The sequence below is a fragment of the Canis lupus genome, chromosome 34 (assembly GCF_011100685.1).
Source record: "Canis lupus familiaris isolate Mischka breed German Shepherd chromosome 34, alternate assembly UU_Cfam_GSD_1.0, whole genome shotgun sequence".
Classification (NCBI taxonomy): Eukaryota; Metazoa; Chordata; class Mammalia; order Carnivora; family Canidae; genus Canis; species Canis lupus.
This window is the reverse complement of record NC_049255.1, coordinates 39,362,278-39,381,808: the sequence shown is the minus strand read 5'-3', so window position 1 is coordinate 39,381,808 and position 19,531 is coordinate 39,362,278. Positions and strand designations below refer to the sequence as shown.

Here is a 19,531-nt window from a genome sequence, read left to right as displayed (position 1 = left end):
AAGCCAGTGATGAGGAAGTTGGAAAGTGAACATAAGGGCTCTGAGAGAGAGAGAGAGAGAGAGAGAGAGGGAGAGGGAGAGGGAGAGGGAGAGAAGAAGGACGGAAGTGGACATGGGTTTATGGCATGACAGACGGGGGAAAGGAAACCAGTACTGGACCATTCATGTCCTCTGTGCTGGACACAGTACCGTGGAGATCGCATCGGCTGCATCCAGTCTACCTTCGGAACACTCAAGCTTGGGAGGTACCTCAGCCCATCTCGCAATGAGGAAACCTGAGCGTAGAAGATCCACGTTGCGCGAGTGCTCATGGCAGCGTGGGGCCAGGCAGTTAGCAGCTGCTCACCTAACCGTTTCTCCGAGGAGCCTGCCAGCTGCAGGTGGACAGTGCCTAGAGTGCCCCTGGGTGTCACTTGGTTCCCTGTGACTGGCACAGGAGAGGCGCCCAGGATGTGTCTGCTAAGTGTGGGCTGCCTCTTGTCAGATTAGCAACACCCAGGTGGCTGACGGCTGCATTAGTCGCCTAATCTTTCACTACCAAATTAAAACATACGGAAAAACAAATTAATGATCACAGGGCACTTTATTTAATAAATGATACTCAGCTTATTAAGGTAAGGATATTGAAGGAGTCGCAGATTCATTCGAGAGAATTCTTCCTGGAGGCCACGAAAGTAATAGAGGACAGAAATCGGCTTCTTTTAAAATCAATTAGATTAGTTTATTGAAATAGTACGTACACCTAAGGATCAACTTTTCCGCGTTATCTTTCTAGCCCTGAAAAAATGGAAATTGCAGCACCTACTGAAATGCAGTAAATGTTATTCAAAAGGTATTTATTATTTATTTATATTTATTTATTTATTTATTTATTTATTTATTTATTTTCATTCATGAGAGACACAGAGAGAGAGAGAGAGAGAGGCAGAGACACAGGCAGAGGGAGACGCAGGCTCCATGCAGGGAGCCCGACGCAGGACTCATCCCCGGACCCCGGGGTCACGCCCTGGGCTGAAGGCAGGCGCTCAACTGCTGAGCTACCCAGGCTGCCCAAGGTACATATTTAAATACTAGCACTTCATGGAGATTAAAATATAAATTAAATTTGCTAAGAATGTTACATTCTCACTTAACTCGGGAAGTGGTTATGCTTTAAATCATGTCAAAACTAAAAACAAAAATGCTGACCTAGACTTTTCTGTCAGATAACACATAATTAGGATGATTCAGAATCTTCAGAAATAACTTCAGGCAAATTAGAACTTTGTAGTCAAACACGTTCTCACTAAAAATGCCGTATTTGTTTTCATGAAGGGGGTTGGGGGTGGGGGGGTCACTGCACTTTAACTGCTTAGCTGAACTCAGCTGTGTTTTAAGACTTTTAAGTCATAAAATAGGCTTCTGCTCTGTTTCCCAGGTAGAAGATGTAACGTCTCCGACAAACATGTAAGTCCAGACAACATGTTGTGATAGGTCACTCCTGGGTTTGTAAATGCTTCCGTCTAAATGTTAAATATGGGGAAAAAAGCAGCACGGACTTGAGATATGTGGAAGTTAAGCCCGTAGTGATGAGGTTCAACTACAAGAGCAGCACTTGGGGATCCGCCGTGCTGAGTCGGCTAAGGCATGGGCTCGGGCGACCGGGGAGAGGAGGTCACACGGGCCGGGCCCTGCCTGCAGATCCCTAAAGGACACCCGCACCGTATACATACAGGGGCTCAGGGACTCCCACCTCACAACTGTGCTCTGCTGACCAAGAGCCGGATTCCACGGGAGCAAAAGCAGGGACACAGATAAAACACAAAAGCATTCCCAGCGCTGAAAGCCTGCGTGCACCAAGCTCCCATGTTCTCCGTTGGTGGGACAGTAGTGGCTTCATCTTCTTACCCAGACAACAAAAGTCTAAATCCTGCAATTCCATTCCACTCCTTTATTTAGCTTTCTGATCACTTGTTATCTGTAACAGGAATCCCTCCCAGCCAGATGCATACAGCTCTGCCTTTTGCCATAACGCTTGGCAAGCTGACTTTTGTTTGAAAATATTAAAAGAGAAAGACAAAGGTTTCCTCGCTATGAGAAAATAGACAGCTGATTTTAAGAACCTGGAGGACTGCAAGCAGCTTTTTCTTTATCTTTTTCTTTATTTTTTTTTCCCTTTTTAAGACTGCTTGATACAATCCAATATAGTGTTTAGATTTCAGGTGTTAAAAAAAAAATTTCAGGTGTTACACTAAAGCTTGATATTTTATGAGTTGAAATGATTCGTCACTGTGCATTCAAAAACAAAATATTTACTCCTAGTTCCTTTGAGCTTTTAGTTTTCAATTCAAAATCTGATATTGAATGTATTGAACTATGTTGAATATACTTTATTATTTATTCATACTCATTGAATATATTTTATTATTTATTCATACTTAACAAGGCATTTTCCTCTCTCGTGATTACTCTTTGTCACATTAAACACAAGACAAGTAGATTACGTTCAGACAATGTGACATGAAGTTTGTACTTTCACGTCATGACATATAGTTCTCATATTTTAGTTTCTCCCATTTAAATGTGTTTCTTTTATGCCACGTCATAACAATAGCTAACACTTTCTGGGTGCTTTCTACGTGCACTCAGTGCACTCTACTCGGTTTGCATCATTTCATCCCCATGGCAACCAGGGGAGGTACTATCACTGTTCCCCTATACAGATGAGAGCACTGAGGCTTGGAGAACTACAATGACCAACCCACAGTTGTGCAGCTAATTAGGGAGGATGCAACCGTGGGCTCTCTGGGGAACGGGATAATAATAAATGTGTTGAGGACCATCTATCTTAAGCACGGTTAATGAGTTGTTGAAAATAAGTCTCGCCATAAAACTGCATTACTTGCCTTTATTCTCAGACACAAAATAATACTTAACAGAAATTCCCAAATCTATAAAGTGTATTAAAGTGAAAACAAATTCTCTGTTCAAAAATATAAACACGGTGGACTCAAATCTCACCGGCCTCTATTAAATATAATCGTTTCCTTTGCCTTTCTGCATCTGGGTGGGTTTCACAGAGGACAAAAGAGATAATTGCACAGAAATTATATAAGGCCATATATTCTTTTTATAAAACTGACTAGGCATTGTCAGCACTCACTACCAGTGTCTTTAACAGTACGATGACATTATAGTTGATATCTAACTTTTAGTAAAAGTATAAATCACTGTTTATTCCCTGAAGCTAACCTCACTCATGCTAAATTATTTATGGATCCATTTTAATATGTATTTTGCATGTGACAGGACAACTCTCCTTAGGACCCCTTTCCTGACCCACCTGTCATTATGACGGGGTAAACAATGTCACCTTTCTAGCGCACAATGAATTACAAAGAAGTTGCAAAGTACACCATCCATCATGCTGGCACTAAGTAGGTTTTCGAAGTAGATCTCAGAGATCACAAATGCTGTTTAGACCGTTACCAGAAAGCAAAAATTGGAAGCTTATACAAAGTGGTCATATGATGAATGGACATGACAGCTCTTCAAAGAGAAGGGGCACTCCTCTTCCACAAATAACCTTGTCAAAAGCAAAAGTAGTGGGGAGCCTTGCTGGCAGTCAGACCAGAATAATTTACGCACTTGTTAATGGCTCAGCCTGATAGAAATTCATGCAAATACAATGTACTCAAAATCAAAAAGTAGGTATGTCTGAATCATCAGCAGCAACCTCTCAAGCTTGATTTTAATTAAGAACGGTCTGAAGAGATACGGAAAATCACCCACATTCTATTAGTTAGAATATGTGAGTTTTAATGGCACATCAGTCTAGAACATGTATATGAAATATATGCAAATATTCTACATGCATATAAAATAGTCACCTAGAAATTGCTTTGCTTTTGAAAGTCATAATGCATGGCTTGAGCTTTTAAAAAATCAACATCAATAAATTTATTGATATAAATATTTAAATTATTATGTACTTAGTATATTAGATTTGAATTATTTATATGATCCCGAAAATAGTTATCATTAGTGTCTTCATCTAATTCGCACGGTTGATTTCTCAAATTATGTTCTTCAAATACAAGGTGTTTGTGTTATCCATAATTGCATTTTAGTTCCTTTAACACTGCTCCCCTTTAGTTAGGCCTATATTTCAAACCTAAAATCTATTTCTACATTGACAGCTACGTTCATTTTTCCCTTTTAAAGCTTCTTCAAATCTTTGTCAATACTTCTTTATTAAAAACAACAGACTTACAGTATTTGTAAGTGGCGGACGGTCCCAAAATGACTTACGTCTTCGTGGGCATTTAAGTAGTTCTATGATTCTGCAGTAGACTTTGGTTTCTTTTAGAAGAAACCACGAAAATTCAAACATTTATGACTGGTAAGATAAATGTGTAGAAAACTCTCAGAGATGTAGCTACAGGGGAACACAGAAAACCAACCCAATTGCCCAGGGGATTAGTAGAGGGCCATGCTGAGGAAAAGAGGGACACAGTTGCGATTTCATGGCTTTTCCATATCTCCTGGGTCAAGGAATAATAAATAATTTGCCAGAGCAAACTGAAAAGCAAATAAATGGGGGTGATTCCAGAGACCGACTTGAGCTCCTGGGGTTTTTATTGTTGATCTGTGTTTGGGACATGTTTTGTTTTAAGGCCCATTGATTACTGTGCTGAACCAATGGGAGTTAAGAGGGTGCTGGAAATGTGTGGGGCCAAAGAAGCTTTGGGAGACCAGAGCTTCTGAACCAACAAAAGAGGGCTGGCGGGCTCCCTCCCATCATTGCTATCAGAAACAGTATCTATTAATCAAATCAAGTTACACGAGTCCCATCTTACAAATATTACACACATCTAATATTGTATTAGCTTTTAACCAATCGTAAGGCTTTCCATGGCAGTGGTTATTATGCACTAAAAGTCAGAGGATGACCCACTGGAATACGAGCGACGCTGAACCACCAGTAAAAGAACTCTCTCACCCTTCCAACAACTAGAAATCAAACAAACCACAAAAGCAAGATTGTATCTGTGAAGTCACTTCAAATAATTTAAATATTTAATATATTAATCAGAGCTAATACAAGAGAGTCTTACAAAGCTGTGCCAATAATCAACAACAATCAGAAACATGGTATTATTCCATTTGTCTCAAAGGAGGCAATCGAAAGGCTTGTAAAAAAAATAACTAAATGTGTGTATTAAAAAGGTATTTTTACATGGAGACAGAAAATGCGCCTTTAATAAAGGAAAGATGGCCAATTACTTGTTGTATCTAACTGGTATATTGTCTCTACTGTGGGCCAGGCTCTGTCCTCCCAGGTTTCATATATCACCTAGTTTAATTTTCAGAATCACTTTATAAAGTTGGCACTATTATTATCCCCATCACGGAAATGAGGGAACTCAGCCCTAGATGGGTAAGTGGCAGTGGGTAACTAGGGACTCAAGATTTGAAGCTAGGCTGTGTGGCCCAGGAAGCCACGCACGTCAGCTCCAAGCCAAAAGAACTGGCTAAGCCAGAAAAAGTAAAGCACCTGGCCCCTTTTCTCCTGGGTTTTCCACCAAGAAGGCAGAAACCTTGTATTTCAAACCCTAAATCTGTGAATAGTCACATCTATTTTACACTTCTTGTCTGCGCACCCAACCTCGAACACAACCCGCCTCCGTTTCTATTCCTTCTGTCCGATCATCAGTCCATTAAAATCTGCCTCCTCAAGAACCCAAGAAGGAGATGAACTTGTCCGATCCCAACCTGGCAAAATGTGAATGACTCAGTCACACGTTCAACACGTTCGAATTAAATTCTTCCGACGTGTTTTCGCTTTCAAAATATGACAAGACAACAAGGTCAGGCGATCCCAATCATCCTTCCCCTTCCCTGGCACCTCCACGCTGAGGCCATTTAATGGTTACTTTCTCATGCTGCATCTTGCCAGGGAGTTCAATTTAGATGAAAGCTGTTGTTTTCTAATTCCATTTCACTGTAAAATGACAGAGACAAATGGTCGTATTACCTCGAGAGCTCCTTTGGCAGAATAGGCTGCGTATGAGTAGAGCAGGTCTTGGCCGCCGCGCGTCCTGGCTTCCTCGCTGCAGGGCCGGCCGCTAGGATGGAGGCATTGGCCGCTGCTGCTCAGAGTCACAGAGCTGGCCCCCGGGCCCGGCAGGTTGAGCAGCACAGAGTAATTCACAAACTGTACGTCTTCTAGGCCCAAAGCAGTCCAATGAGTCTTGATCTTCTTTGAAATCTCTGTGTCATCTTCACTTTTATACAGTTGTACCAAATTTCTGAAAGAAATTAAAAAAAACACACACACTCTAAAAAAAAAAAACAAAAAAACCGAAAAATATTCTGTTGAGTTATAACCATTGAATATATGAACCATTAGGAATAGATGCAGGGTATGAAGGATGAATGGGGACAGGACGCCAGGCAAGAAACACAGTTTGTTGGAGGTGATGAGCCTGCAGAGAAATTACACCGAATCAAAGCAGAATGAATTAAGTTCTTAAATTAAGAACTAATAAAGCACGATGGGATTGCAGGGGAAAAGAGTGATTAACGCCAACTGGTTCTTTTATTAGTTCTGATCTTTCTATGGATATCAACATAATCCATTTAAAACTCAGTTCCAAAATTAGGAGTCGTGCCGGTGGAGACAGTTTTGTACTGCGATTAGTGTGATTCCATATAGAGCTATGTGATGAATCTATAATTATTGCTTTTTAAAATGATACAGAGAGGACACTTTTGATACAATTACATGCCAGATTTCATGAGACTATGAGCACGATGATATGCAATAAAATCTGTATATCATGGCAAAACCAACCACAGATTATCAAATCAATAAGAAATTAATTTTTGTGTGTACTTGCTGTAGTCCATATATTTGTTCCCATGCCTCTTCTGAAATCCAAAGAAAGGGAGACAGAACATAAAGACTCCTAACTCTGCGAAACGAACTAGGGGTGGTGGAAGGGGAGGAGGGCGGGGGGTGGGGGTGAATGGGTGATGGGCACTGAGGTGGGCGCTTGACAGAATGAGCACTGGGTGTTATTCTCTATGTTGACAAATTGAACACCAATAAAAAATAAATTTATAAAAAAAAATCCAAAGACACTTTTTGTCAGTGACGTTTTTTGCTTATGACATCCTAGAAGCCAAAGATATTTGTAAAAAAAATATATGTGTGTGTGTGTATATATATATATATATGAACAGAACATAGAATAAATTGGACATGGGAAATTTAAAAATAATAATCCAGTAAAATTTGTTTTGGGCTGGGATGCAAAGGGACCAGTTTCTTTTTTGGCAAAAAAAAAAAAAAAAATAAGGATCTTCTTTAAAAAAAAAAAAAAAAAAGGATCTTCTTATAAGAACTTTATTGCTATCCAAAAAATTGACTAAATGAATATTACCTAACTGGATAGTATGTTTTTTTTGGCTCATCCCATTATTTTTCTCACACATACTTGATTCTTTATGACCTTATTTATTCAATAACCCCCAAATGAAACACATCTGGAAAACGAATATGGAATATCCGCATCGGGAAAAAATACATAATATGATAGTGTAGAAAAGCATTACTGGAGACAAAAAAAATAAGGCTGTTGACACAGCTAAAAGCAAGAAAATGCAATAATAAATAATTTCCCAATTTTTTCTCAGTTATTTTTCTTTTTTTATGATTTATTTATTTATTCATGAGAGACACAGGGAGAGAGGCAGAGACACAGGCAGAGGGAGAAGCAGGCTCCCTGCGGGGAGCCCGATGTGGAACTTGATCCCGGGACCCTGGAGTCACAACGTGAGCTGAAGGCAGATGCTCAACCACTGAGCCACCCAGGTGCCCCTCTCAGAGTTATTTCTATTTTTTTTCTTAATAATGTATTTTGACAATGATCAATGCCATGCAAATGTTATGAAAGAGCTGATTGAAAGAAGTTCAGTTTATATTCCGAATAAGACCAGTCTGCCTTCCGGTTTTGTGTGTGTGTGTTTGGCAGAGGAGCCTTTTTGAATCATTGACAAATAAAATTTTATATATTTAAAGCGTACAATATTATTTGATCTATATGTACGTTATGAAATTATGACAATCAAATGAGCACATACATGACTTCAGCAGCTACCTTTATGTGTGTTGTGTGTGTTGAGCACGTCTAGGATCTCCTCTGTTAGCAAATTTGAAGTATACAATGGAGAATTATTTTTTTAATGGAGTATTATTAACTGTAGTCACCAGGCTGTACGTAGATCCTCAAAAATTATCCATCTTATAGCTGAAGGCTTATCTCCCCTGGACCAGCTTCTCTCCCTTTGCCTCATCCCCAGTTGGTTGGTAACTCTGGTTCTACTCTGTTACGGTGAGTGTGTTTGTTGGGTTCTTTTCTGATTACACACGTAAGTGATGCTCTGCAGTATCTTTCTCGGTCTCTGTGCTATTGCACGTATCCTCTGAGATATCTACGTTATCCCAGAAGGCGTGATCTCTTTTTTTTTCAAGGTTGAAAAATATTCCACTGCACATCCATCCCACGTTTTCTTTATCCAGTCGTTCATCCATGAGCACTTGGGTTGTCTTCATACTTAGGGTATTGTGAATAATGGGGCGATGAACACAAGTGCAAATATCTCTTCTAGATACTAATTTAATTTCCTTTGGATACGTACCCAGGAATGGATTGCTAGATCATATGACGGTTCTAGTTTTAATTTTTGAGGAACATCTATACTCTTTTCCATAATGGTTGTACCAGTGTAGATTCCCACTAACTGTGGACAAAAGTTATCTTTCCTTTACATCCCCAACAGCATGTTTTGTTGTATTTTTTTATTTTTTTTTAGTAATAGACATCCTAACAGGTGTAAGGTGATATCCTGTGGTTTTGCTTTGTATTCCCTGATGATTAGTGATGTTGAGCACCTCTCACATATCAGTTGGTCATTTGTATATTCTTCTTGAGAAATGTCTATTCAGATCCTTTGCTCATTTTTTAATTGGACTATTTGCACAGCTTTTTTTTTGGCTACTGTATAAATTTATACAATTTATAATTGTATAAATTCCTTAGAACCCCTTGTCAAACATATGTTGTATAAATATTTTTGTTCAATCCACAGGTTCTTTTCATTTTCTTTATTGTTTCCTTTGCTGTGCAGAAGCTTTTTAGTTTGAGGTAGGCTCATTTGTTTATTTTTGCTATGTTGCCTTTGCTTTTGTTGTCATATCAGTAAAAAAAAAAAAAAAATAGCTGCAAGGACCAATGTCAAGAAATATTCCTTTTCTTCTAGTTCCTGGTCAGCCTGCAGCACCCTTGCAGTGGTGGTGATATTGGTATCTGAGGTATGAGCACCCACAGAGCGACCACAAAGCCAGGGTCTAGAGTATAGCCACTTAAAGAGGGACAGTGGCTCCCGAGCTCCAGAGCTCTGGTAAGCCCACAGCAGTAGTGGCTCCGGCGCCTGAGCCTCAGGCATATACAGAGTGTCAGCTATGTCCAAGCCTGAATTATGGGGACACGTAGAGCAGCCAAGGCTCTAGGTTTGGGGAATGTGCCTGGGTGGGATGTGAAGGCGGTTGTGGTCCAATGGATTGTGCGACAGTAGCTCTTTCCAGTAAAAGAGGGGCATGGTAGCATCTCCCTCTCCTTGGAATCTGCAGCAGCCTCTGATTACCTCAGGGATGGAAGCTGTTGGCGTCCTCCGAGGAGCAGGCCACTGAAGCTTGTACCAACAAACATCATGGGGTCTCCACGGTGAACCTATGGGGAGTCTGTGGCTGAGGCCCTCAACAGGCAAAGACTGCTCGAGTCCTCCACGGAGTAGGCCACTGGGAACCACGGTGGCATCTGCTGCATGGTTGATACCAACAGCCTCTACCTTTCTTCCTGGCTCCTAACCATTTCTGGATGTCTCAGCTAAGCTGATCTCCGCAATCCTTTCTGTACAGTTAATTCCCATCTCTGGCTCCAGTGTGTTGCTGTATATTCTTAAGTGGACTCTTGAGCCCTCCCACAGCTATTTGGATTCTTGGATAGTTAACTGTTATTTCTGGGGAGATGAAGATTGGTATATCCTACTCCCTCATCTAGGTCTCTATCCTGTTCTTTTGTTCCTTTACCTGATTTCCGTACCCCCGTCCTCTTACTTTAGTGCTACTAAAATTCTCTCTGCACTACTTGGGATAGGACAGGTAAACTGAGTTGAAACTTAGTTTGAAGAGAAAGTTATTTAGAAAAACGTATCAAGAGCATTCTTTTGTAATATGCATAGAGTTGCAGAATGCATATTTATGCAAATTTATCTGTATACGGTCAAAAGTCATAGAAATAAAGAAATGTCAATTAATTAGGTTTTTTTTTTTTCTCTTTTACCCAGTTAATTGATGAGTTGAATCCATCCGAGAGTATGTACAATTTTTAATCTGCCATTTGTTTTGCTGGTCTCAGTTCCAAAGTGCTTTATGGTATAAGCAACTCAAAAAAACATTAAATTCTTCAAGGTGCATATGCTATACAAGACGGCCTTAAAAAGTAAACCAAATACTTCTTTAAGGAGCTCCACGGAAGAAGTAGTAATATGTCCCAATGCTGGATAATTTCTAAGTATTATTAAGCACTAAGCTAAAATTCCTGAGGAGAGGATATCTACATTCTCTACCTCATTATGAATTAGTATATGTGTTGTGTATTATAATTTCATTTTTTAATATTATGAACAAATTTAATATATAAAGAACATATAGCATATAAAAAGTATAAATAATAATGAAGGAACAACCTAACTTATGAAATACAATATCTCTGATATTATTGAGGTCCCCTCAGTACTCTTTATTCCATCACTTAGTTTGGCCTCCTAGGGTAACTGCCCCCCAAAATCTGATTTTTTTTTTGTTTCTCATTGTCTTCTGTGTGTAGATTTAATATTTATGTACGCATATGGCCTTAACAATTCACTCCTTCTTTTTTATTGACACTTTTTTCCAAAGATTGATTGATTGATTGATTGATTCATGAGAGACACAGAGAGTGAGAGAGGCAGAGACACAGGCAGAGGGAGAAGCAGGCTCCCTGCGGGGAGCCCGACATGGGACTCGATCCCAGGATGGTAGGATCATGACCTGAGCCAAACCCAAGTCCAACTGCTGAGCCACCCAGGCATCCCTCACCCTTTATTTTTGAATGCTCGCTTTTATATAATTGGCAGTTATTATATGTGCTCATTTTTTCCAGCTTTATTGAGATAAAATTTGTATCAAACATTGTATGAGTTTAAAGTGTTCAACATGTTAATTTGATGCACTTATAATTTCAAAATGATTCCCACGGTAGTGTTAGCTAATATCTCTGCACATCACACAACTATCATTTCTTTTCTGTATTGAGAACATTTAACATCTAGCCTCTTAGCAACTTACGGCATGGTGATTATAGTTAATATAAAGTATTCTTTTGTGATGTGCTTTTTTCACTTACTCTTAGACTTCTGAAATTCCTCATTTGTTTATTGATTTCTGAGATAAGTATTTTAAAATTGTTCCCAGCTTTCCATTATTATAAAAGAATGAAGTTATAATATAAGTAAGAGAGGAAGATAATAAATCATTAGCTAAACTATTTTCTTTTTTAAAAGCAGAAAATAGACACAATTGGAAAATAACTAACACACAGAAGTAACTTAAAAAAAAATATGAGAACATCACAGCTCGATGTGAATCAGCTTTCTATGAACACGTGGATGATAGGATTCTTTCTTGGTCTTCCATATCCTCTCCCTGCCCAGTGCTTCCTTCATGCCTTGTAGGTCAACATTTGGACTTTTATCAAGTCCCATGGTTCCTCGTTGTTTTAGGTTCAGTCAGTGGGAAAGGCATGAGAAGAGCTATTGCCCCCTGGACCTCTTCTTCCTCCATTGAAGGGCACTGGAATAAATTAATAAATGAAGGAGCATTCTTGTTCATATTTCCTGACAGACGTACCAAAGAGTTTCTCTAGCCAAGGAGGGCATATACCTGTACTAGTAAGACATGCCAACATGCTTTTATTTATTTATATTCAAGATTTATTTACTTACACCTGACATGGTCCTTGAACTCACGAGCCTGAGATCAAGAGTCATGTGCTCTGTGGAAGAGTTCTGGTTATATTCCTATCTGCTCTGCATGGAAGTTCTGATCCCTCCATCCCTCACCAACACTTGATTTATTTTATTTTATATTTCTGCCAACGTGGTGGGTGTGGAATTGTATATCATTACTTGTTTAACTCAAAGGTACCATTACTGGGTTGGAGGGTAGGCTATGTAATTTTACAAAACATTTTATACCACAAGCATTATTGAAGAGGTCCTATTTTCATTATATCTAATTTTTGCTAACCAATGAACATAAAATTATATACCAAGATAGCTTTCAGATATTTTTCCATAATTATTTTTTTTCTTTTATTTATTTATGATAGTCACACAGAGAAAGAGAGAGGCAGAGACATAGGCAGAGGGAGAAGCAGGCTCCATGCACCGGGAGCCCGATGTGGGATTCGATCCCGGGTCTCCGGGATCGTGCCCTGGGCCAAAGGCAGGCACCAAACCGCTGCGCCACCCAGGGATCCCCTCCATAATTATTAATAAGGATATTTTCATGTATTATTGAGCTATCTATGTTCTCCTTTCTGGGCTGTGACTCTGTATTTTGCCCACACTATACAAGTTTTTCTATATTCTGGAAAATTCTTTTTAGGTCATTTATGACCCTTTGTTCTACCAGTTTTGGGCTACTCTTTAATTTTCAATGTCTTATGACGAACAGAAGTTTATCATTTCAATGTACACAATTTTAACACGGTGCAATGGTCTGTACACTTTCTTGATGGGCTGAAGAAATCCTTGTCAAACTCGAGGTAATAAAATGATTCTCATTTTTTCCCTAAAGTTTTAAGTAACTTGTTTTTAAACATTTTGATGTCTCCCTGGAATGTGTTTGTGTCTATTGGGGGTGGGGAATGAGGTGGGAATTCAATATAACTTTTTTCCCCATATAAATAACCCGTCTAGTGCCCTTGATCATATTCTTCACCAACGTGCAATGACACATCTGTCATTTATGGATTTTCATGGGTGTGTGGGTCTGTCAGGGCTCCCCAGTCAATTCCATCAGTCTTTTTGATCCATCTCCATTATAATATGCTATTTTAATTAGTTTTATTTTCTAATACATGTTAATATCCAAATGGCAATTCCTCCTACTTACGCTTCCTTACGAACATCTTCACTATCCTTTCTCTTCCATACTAATAATGGAATGAGCTTATCAATTTCCTTGTCAAGATTGTGTCTGGAATTACTCTGAGACTGAAGATCAATTTGAGGAGAAATGTCATCCTTATAATAACATAAATAAGTCCTTAATAAATCAAGCACCAGTAAATGCTAACACAAGTTGTTTTAAAATTAAAATATTTTTTCTGCTTATTGCTGGTACATAGGGATCCTATTCTGTTCTATCAAATAATCCTAAATTCCATTATTAAATATAATATTCTTCAAGTTTTCTACATAAAAATTATGTGATAAGCAAATAATGAAGGTTTTATTACCTCCTTTCTAGTCACTTATAGATGTCATTACTATTTTTTTATTACTAAGAAGGTTAAAGTCTCCAGAAAATATCTAATAAAATATTTAATAAGGTGTGACAGTGGTCATCTATTTCATATTCCAAATATTAGGTTAAAGATGTTCCTCCCTTTCTTATTTTGATAAAAGATGTCTTACGAATTAATATTAAATTTTATCATAAATTCTGATGCATTTATTAAGAATCATATTATCCTTTTCTTTAATATGATGGATTACAGTAATTGATGTTTTAGCATTCAAACTTGAATTCCTAAGATTAACTTTTACTTAGAACGCATTATAATTTTTGTCTATTATATGATTTATTTTGCCAACATTTTGTTTATAATTTTCATGTCTATTTTTAGAAATGAAGGTGGTAGACAATGTTCCTCTCAGGCATCATTTCTGTCTGATTTTGGCGTGAAGTTATATAAACCTCATAAAATGAGATAGAAGGTGTTCCTCTTGGTTTGTTCTCTGGGAGAGCTTGAATATGATTATAATTTTTGAAAGATAGGAATTTTCCTAAACTAAACATTGTCTGTACTTGGTGCTACGTTTTGGTCCCCTTGGGGATTTCTTTTACTACTCTGTTAGCTCAGGATCATAGTGTTTTAAAGGAAGTTTATTATAATGTATACAGTATCTGTGTGTTTTTCAGGGTATTTATTTTTAAATACTACCCAAGCCAGAAAGGCTAACTCGAGTACCCAGCTTATATGTAAGACATGATTTCTTTGTAAGTACTGATCACTATTCCCACAACATCCAAGCAGGGAAATCTGCAAAAGCAGTTAAGAATTATGATCCATGTTCATATTTTCTCCTGCAGACCTATAACATAGATAATTTATTCAAAATTGATTGATGTGATATCATTTTGTACATTACCCAACCTGATAGAAATTATTTAAATCTTGTATATTATGATGGTTGACTGGATTTAAGGGAAAATGAAACCTCTTCATAGTAATCTGAAGAGAACCACTATATCTATATCTATCTATATCTATATCTATCTATATCTATATTCATAATAAATGATATCCTGAAAAACGTTAACAAAGTTTTTGTATAGGTATGGCTATAAAATCACTGATCTTTTAAAAAATGATAGAGGGAACACTATTTTTAATAAATATTACTCAATGGGGCATCTGGGGGGCTCAGTGATTGAGCATCTTCCTTTGGCTCAGGTTGTGATCCTGGGGTCCCCAGATCGAGTCTCGCATCAGGCTCCTCGCAAAGAGCCTGCTTCTCCCTCTATGTCTCTGCTTCTTTCTGTGTCGCTCATGAATAAATAAAATCTTAAAAAATAATAATAAAATAAATATTACCTAACGGTCCAAATCATTAATAAGTTAATAAATACTTGTTCAAATCCAATTTTCCTAAGATTACTTCTTAATTCTGTTCCCTTTGAAACTATATTTTAAATTTGTCAAATTATTTATAATGATCTTCCCCCCAAAAAAAGGCTTAAGTAGGCTATGAGAGTTCCATGTTCTGAAATTATGTAATCTTTAAATCTAGATTGTTCTAATTAAGTCAGTGCCCATTAACAAAAAGTCTTATTGATACAAATGTCTTAATCAAAGTATTCTAGTCAGTAATCATTTCTAACTCACTTAGAATATTAACATGCTTAAATTTTATTAAGACTTTCCATCATTTTTCTTAACCTTTTCTCCCCCACAATAGGTATTTTGGTATTTATGGTGAACAGTTCTGTTATAATCGGGTATTTTGCTATATTCAAAGACAAATGTTATTAAGTAATTAACTGCGATGTAATCTCAATTTACTAATTCCAGAGAAAGCTGCAAAAACAAGAAGTGTGTCACCTAAAATCACAAGGTATTTGACAGAAATTTTACTTTGCCTTAATTTTTAAAATAAGAGTTTCCATGGGCCAGTAGTCTTGGCAGGCAGCATAATGAACTGTCATGCCTGAGACTTGAATTTGGAAGTTTTGCATTAGCATTCCTTTGGCCAGTGGAGACTGGAAATGGGAGGATTTTGGCTTTGGTAGGCAAAATTCTGTTTATATCAATGTTCAACACCTGCTACTGGATGAGCCACAGAGCAACAGCGATGTTAGAATTGGAGGAAGCGATGCATGTAGCATTCCTAGTACCAGAGCGAGTGCCAAGATTACGTTGTAAATGAATGGCGAAAGAAAACATCTAAAGAAACATAACCAGCAGAGAAAAACCCAGCACGTTTACTGAAAGTTCACTGAGACTTTATTACGTGTGTATAGAATAACATACACACACACAAGCACTGCTGCTATACCAAAAAAAATAAGAAATGTCCTTAAAGTTATTATCTGAAATGTAGTAAAAGTCTTTAAATTTTTTACTCTATGTGTAGAGTGAATTTAAACACTAAAGCGTGTCCTGTGAAATTCTCCCACTTGCCTCATTGCTCTTCAAGGGGCAAACACTGATCTGCTTTCTGTCACTCTAGCTTAAATTTCATTTCCTAGAATTTTATGTAGATTCATATAATAGGACTGAATTTTGTCTGGCTTTATTCACTCAGCGTGCTTTCTGAGATTTATCCATGTTGTTTTACGTATCGATGATGCACTTTTTTTTTGGATGCACTTTTTTATTGCTGTTTTCCATCTTCCTTTCTTATCTTATTTATTGCTGAAATATTTATTCATTCACATTAATGGACAATGAGGTTAGTTCCATTTTTTTTTGACTATTGCAAATAAAGTTACTATGAGCATTAAAAATAACTAAATAAACACTAAAGCATGAACTGATTTTTTTTATCTCTCAATTTTGCTTTGGGAAATATAAAGACTAAAACACACGGTAAAATTCTATCATCACACATAACATCAAGAAATTAAGTGGGTAGGAGAAAGCAGCAGCATCCTCTCACCTTCCTTGCCAGCCAGCCACTAGCATCATGTAAAATGATTACGCGCTCAACTATTTCTTACCTTCTAGAATAACATACTAATTGTAAATCATGCACTGGGTATATATTATTAGGACTGAAAATATTGTGCAGACTCATTACACAAAAAAAATACCTACTGTCACCATTTTATAACAAAGGAAATTGAAAACCAGGTAATGCAAGCAAGATGGAAAATGTTCCAGATTAAATATGTCAGACTTTTACTATACTACATTGTATTTCAGATATCCACCCTAAGCTAAGTAGTTTAGCTCTTTGGAAGGAGCATTTAATCTCACAATTTTAGGCACTTTCTATAGGCAATAAAGACACCTGAGTGTTATGAAGCACAGTATTCTGGGTAAAATAATTAAAAGTCAGATGGTATGAGGCTGAAAGAAAGGCATCTTTAATGCTTGTGAGAAAGCAAGATTTGGGGAAATCAAAAGAACTGTTTCAAGAATACAATACACCAAATTTCAGAGTTGGGGAGCCATCTAATCAAGAAAGAAGAAAACTGCTTCTTACACATTTCTTTTGAAAAAATTCATCACGCAAGTAGATTATCTAAAGGACATCTGACTATCCCCTCTCTGTGTGACCCAGGAGAACATGGCACATAACTGCTTGCTTTGCAAGTTATGGATGGATGCTGATGGCCTTGGTGGCCTCCAGCTAAGTCCCCAGCACAAAGATCAGTAAGTACTTATTTAATTAATTTGACGTTTCTTTCGAAGTTATGCTTCATAGACAGCAAAATACAAATATTGAAAAACAGTAAAATAAGCTTTATTAAAAAGCAGAACACAGAGGAATACAATAAAATACCAACCCATCTGTTATGACCCGAGGTGGGGAAAAAAAGTCAAGTGGTATAATTACGTCTTTCACCCTTGCATATACTTGTATAGGAGATAACTTCATCTCTAGCATATTTGGATTACAATTTAAAAATATAGTAGTGGGATGCCTGGATGGTCAGTTGGTTGAGTGTCTGACCATTGGTTTCAGCTAAGGTCATGATCTGATAAATAGTGTCTGGTCTCTGAAAGTCTCTCTTTCTCTGTTTTTCAGGGAGAATTGTCAAAGGTTACTTTTCATATTAAATCATCTTAACTTATCTAAGCCAAATCTAAAAGAAGACTCACAAAATGGTGAAGTTAATCCAATCAGTACGACATTACAAATCTTTCCTTTTGGGAGGTGAGTGGGGGAATGGGGTAATTGGGTGATGGGGGTGGAGGAAGGTACTTGATGTAATGGACACTGGGTGTTGTATGCAACTGATGAGTCACTAAATCTACCCCTGAAACTAATAATGTAGTCTATGTTAACTAAATTTGATTTAAATAAATAATTTTAAAAAATCTTTAGTTTCATCTGCTAGATTGTCTAACACAATGACATAAACTTGGATGGTAACAATGCTTCACCGGGACTTATGATTTGGAGTCACTACTCCATGATCCAATGTTTCTTTAGGTAACTGAATATATTACTAAATAAATATCAGGAGAAATACTTAATTTCATTAAGATTGTAACAAAAATGGTCAATCTCCATACTTCAGAATGAGCATATTTACTGATAATTTTTTAAGTACCTAAAACACGAACATGATTATCTTTTCTTGACATTAACACAAAATCAATCATTGTTACTAATTTTTAAAAATATAAGCTTTTTAAGGTCAAGTAATGAGTCATCTCAACACATCCTTAAACTCTAACTACAATGGCTTGCACCTAGTGAATGGTAACCATAACAAATATTCAGTAACTATTTTTTACTAAATAAATGTCTTTAAGACTACATTAAAAAATATAATTTTGTCACAATATACATGTATTTTAGTTTATTTTCCAATATAGGAAATTAAATCTTGAGTTCTAGTGCAAGGCTGCCCAAAACAATGAAGGTATTTTATATAATGGAAGGGCTAATATACATCTATATATGTATCTATATAAATAGATAGGGATTACAAGATTTTATTTATTTGAGAGAGAGAGAACACACAGCAGGGAGAGTGTCAGAGGGATAGGGAGACGCAGACTCCCCACTGAGGAGGGGGCCTGATGCAGGGCTCGATCCCAAGCACCCTGAGATCATGACCTGAGCCAAAGGCAGACATGACTTAACTGACTGAGCCACCTGGCACCCCAGAAAGTGCTATAATATTTTTTAAATGATTTTTAGATATTGTCTTTCTGTGATACTGAAAATAGGTTTAGGCTATTGACAGAACAGTGATCAAAACAAGTAAGAATTTAAATATTACTCATCACTTGTTAATCAAGACTACCTTCCTTCATGGGCAAGCTCATTCTAGCAACCTAGAATAAAATCTTGTCCATGAAGTTCTACTCACTACATGACAAATTGCATAAATCATGGAAAAAAAAAAAAGTTAATACACCCAACTTCATGAGATGAATTGGAATCAATCTGTGGAGACGTCTGGTCATTGAAAATCATGACAAAAATGAAAACTCAAGATGCTAAAATGATAGGAAACAAGAGAGTTTTGACAAGAAGAGCATATTGCATGTTGTGATATTTGAATAAGCTGTCACTTAAGTACTTCATCTTTATTGTACGTATGGGGAAAAAACGAGCCGCGCTGAGCAGTACTGACGTTGGTATATTTCTGATATACTCTATTCCTACTGGGCCACAATCTAATCTAATGAATAACATGAGACATTAGACAGCTGACTATCCACAAAAGTTAGTGGGTTAGTGGGTGGAGGGGGAGTTAGTGGGTGGTGGGGGGAGATGGGACCCTTGGGAAGAGTAGGACAGACAGTGGAAAGGTTCTGGATGTCGGATTCAGCAAAAGAGGGCTTAAATTCTGATTCTCACATACAAGCTAGATGACTGTGGGCATATTGATAAGCTTTGGAACCTCAGTTTCAACACTGTAATACGTTGAATACTAACATTTTACATGGTTGTTTTTTGCTTGTTTGTT

The 19,531-nt window shown here is 37.4% G+C and overlaps 1 protein-coding gene across 4 annotated transcripts in view; it reads right to left on the bottom strand.

Moving 5' to 3' along the window:
• Positions 1 to 19,531, bottom strand: part of NAALADL2 (N-acetylated alpha-linked acidic dipeptidase like 2) — a 1,187,116-nt gene that overhangs the window by 501,035 nt on the left and 666,550 nt on the right. For all 4 annotated transcript variants that reach the window (XM_038583938.1, XM_038583935.1, XM_038583936.1 and 1 more), the window contains one exon: positions 6,017 to 6,290. In XM_038583938.1, the coding sequence (XP_038439866.1) occupies positions 6,017 to 6,290 (274 nt within the window). The remainder of the gene's footprint in view (positions 1 to 6,016; positions 6,291 to 19,531) is intronic.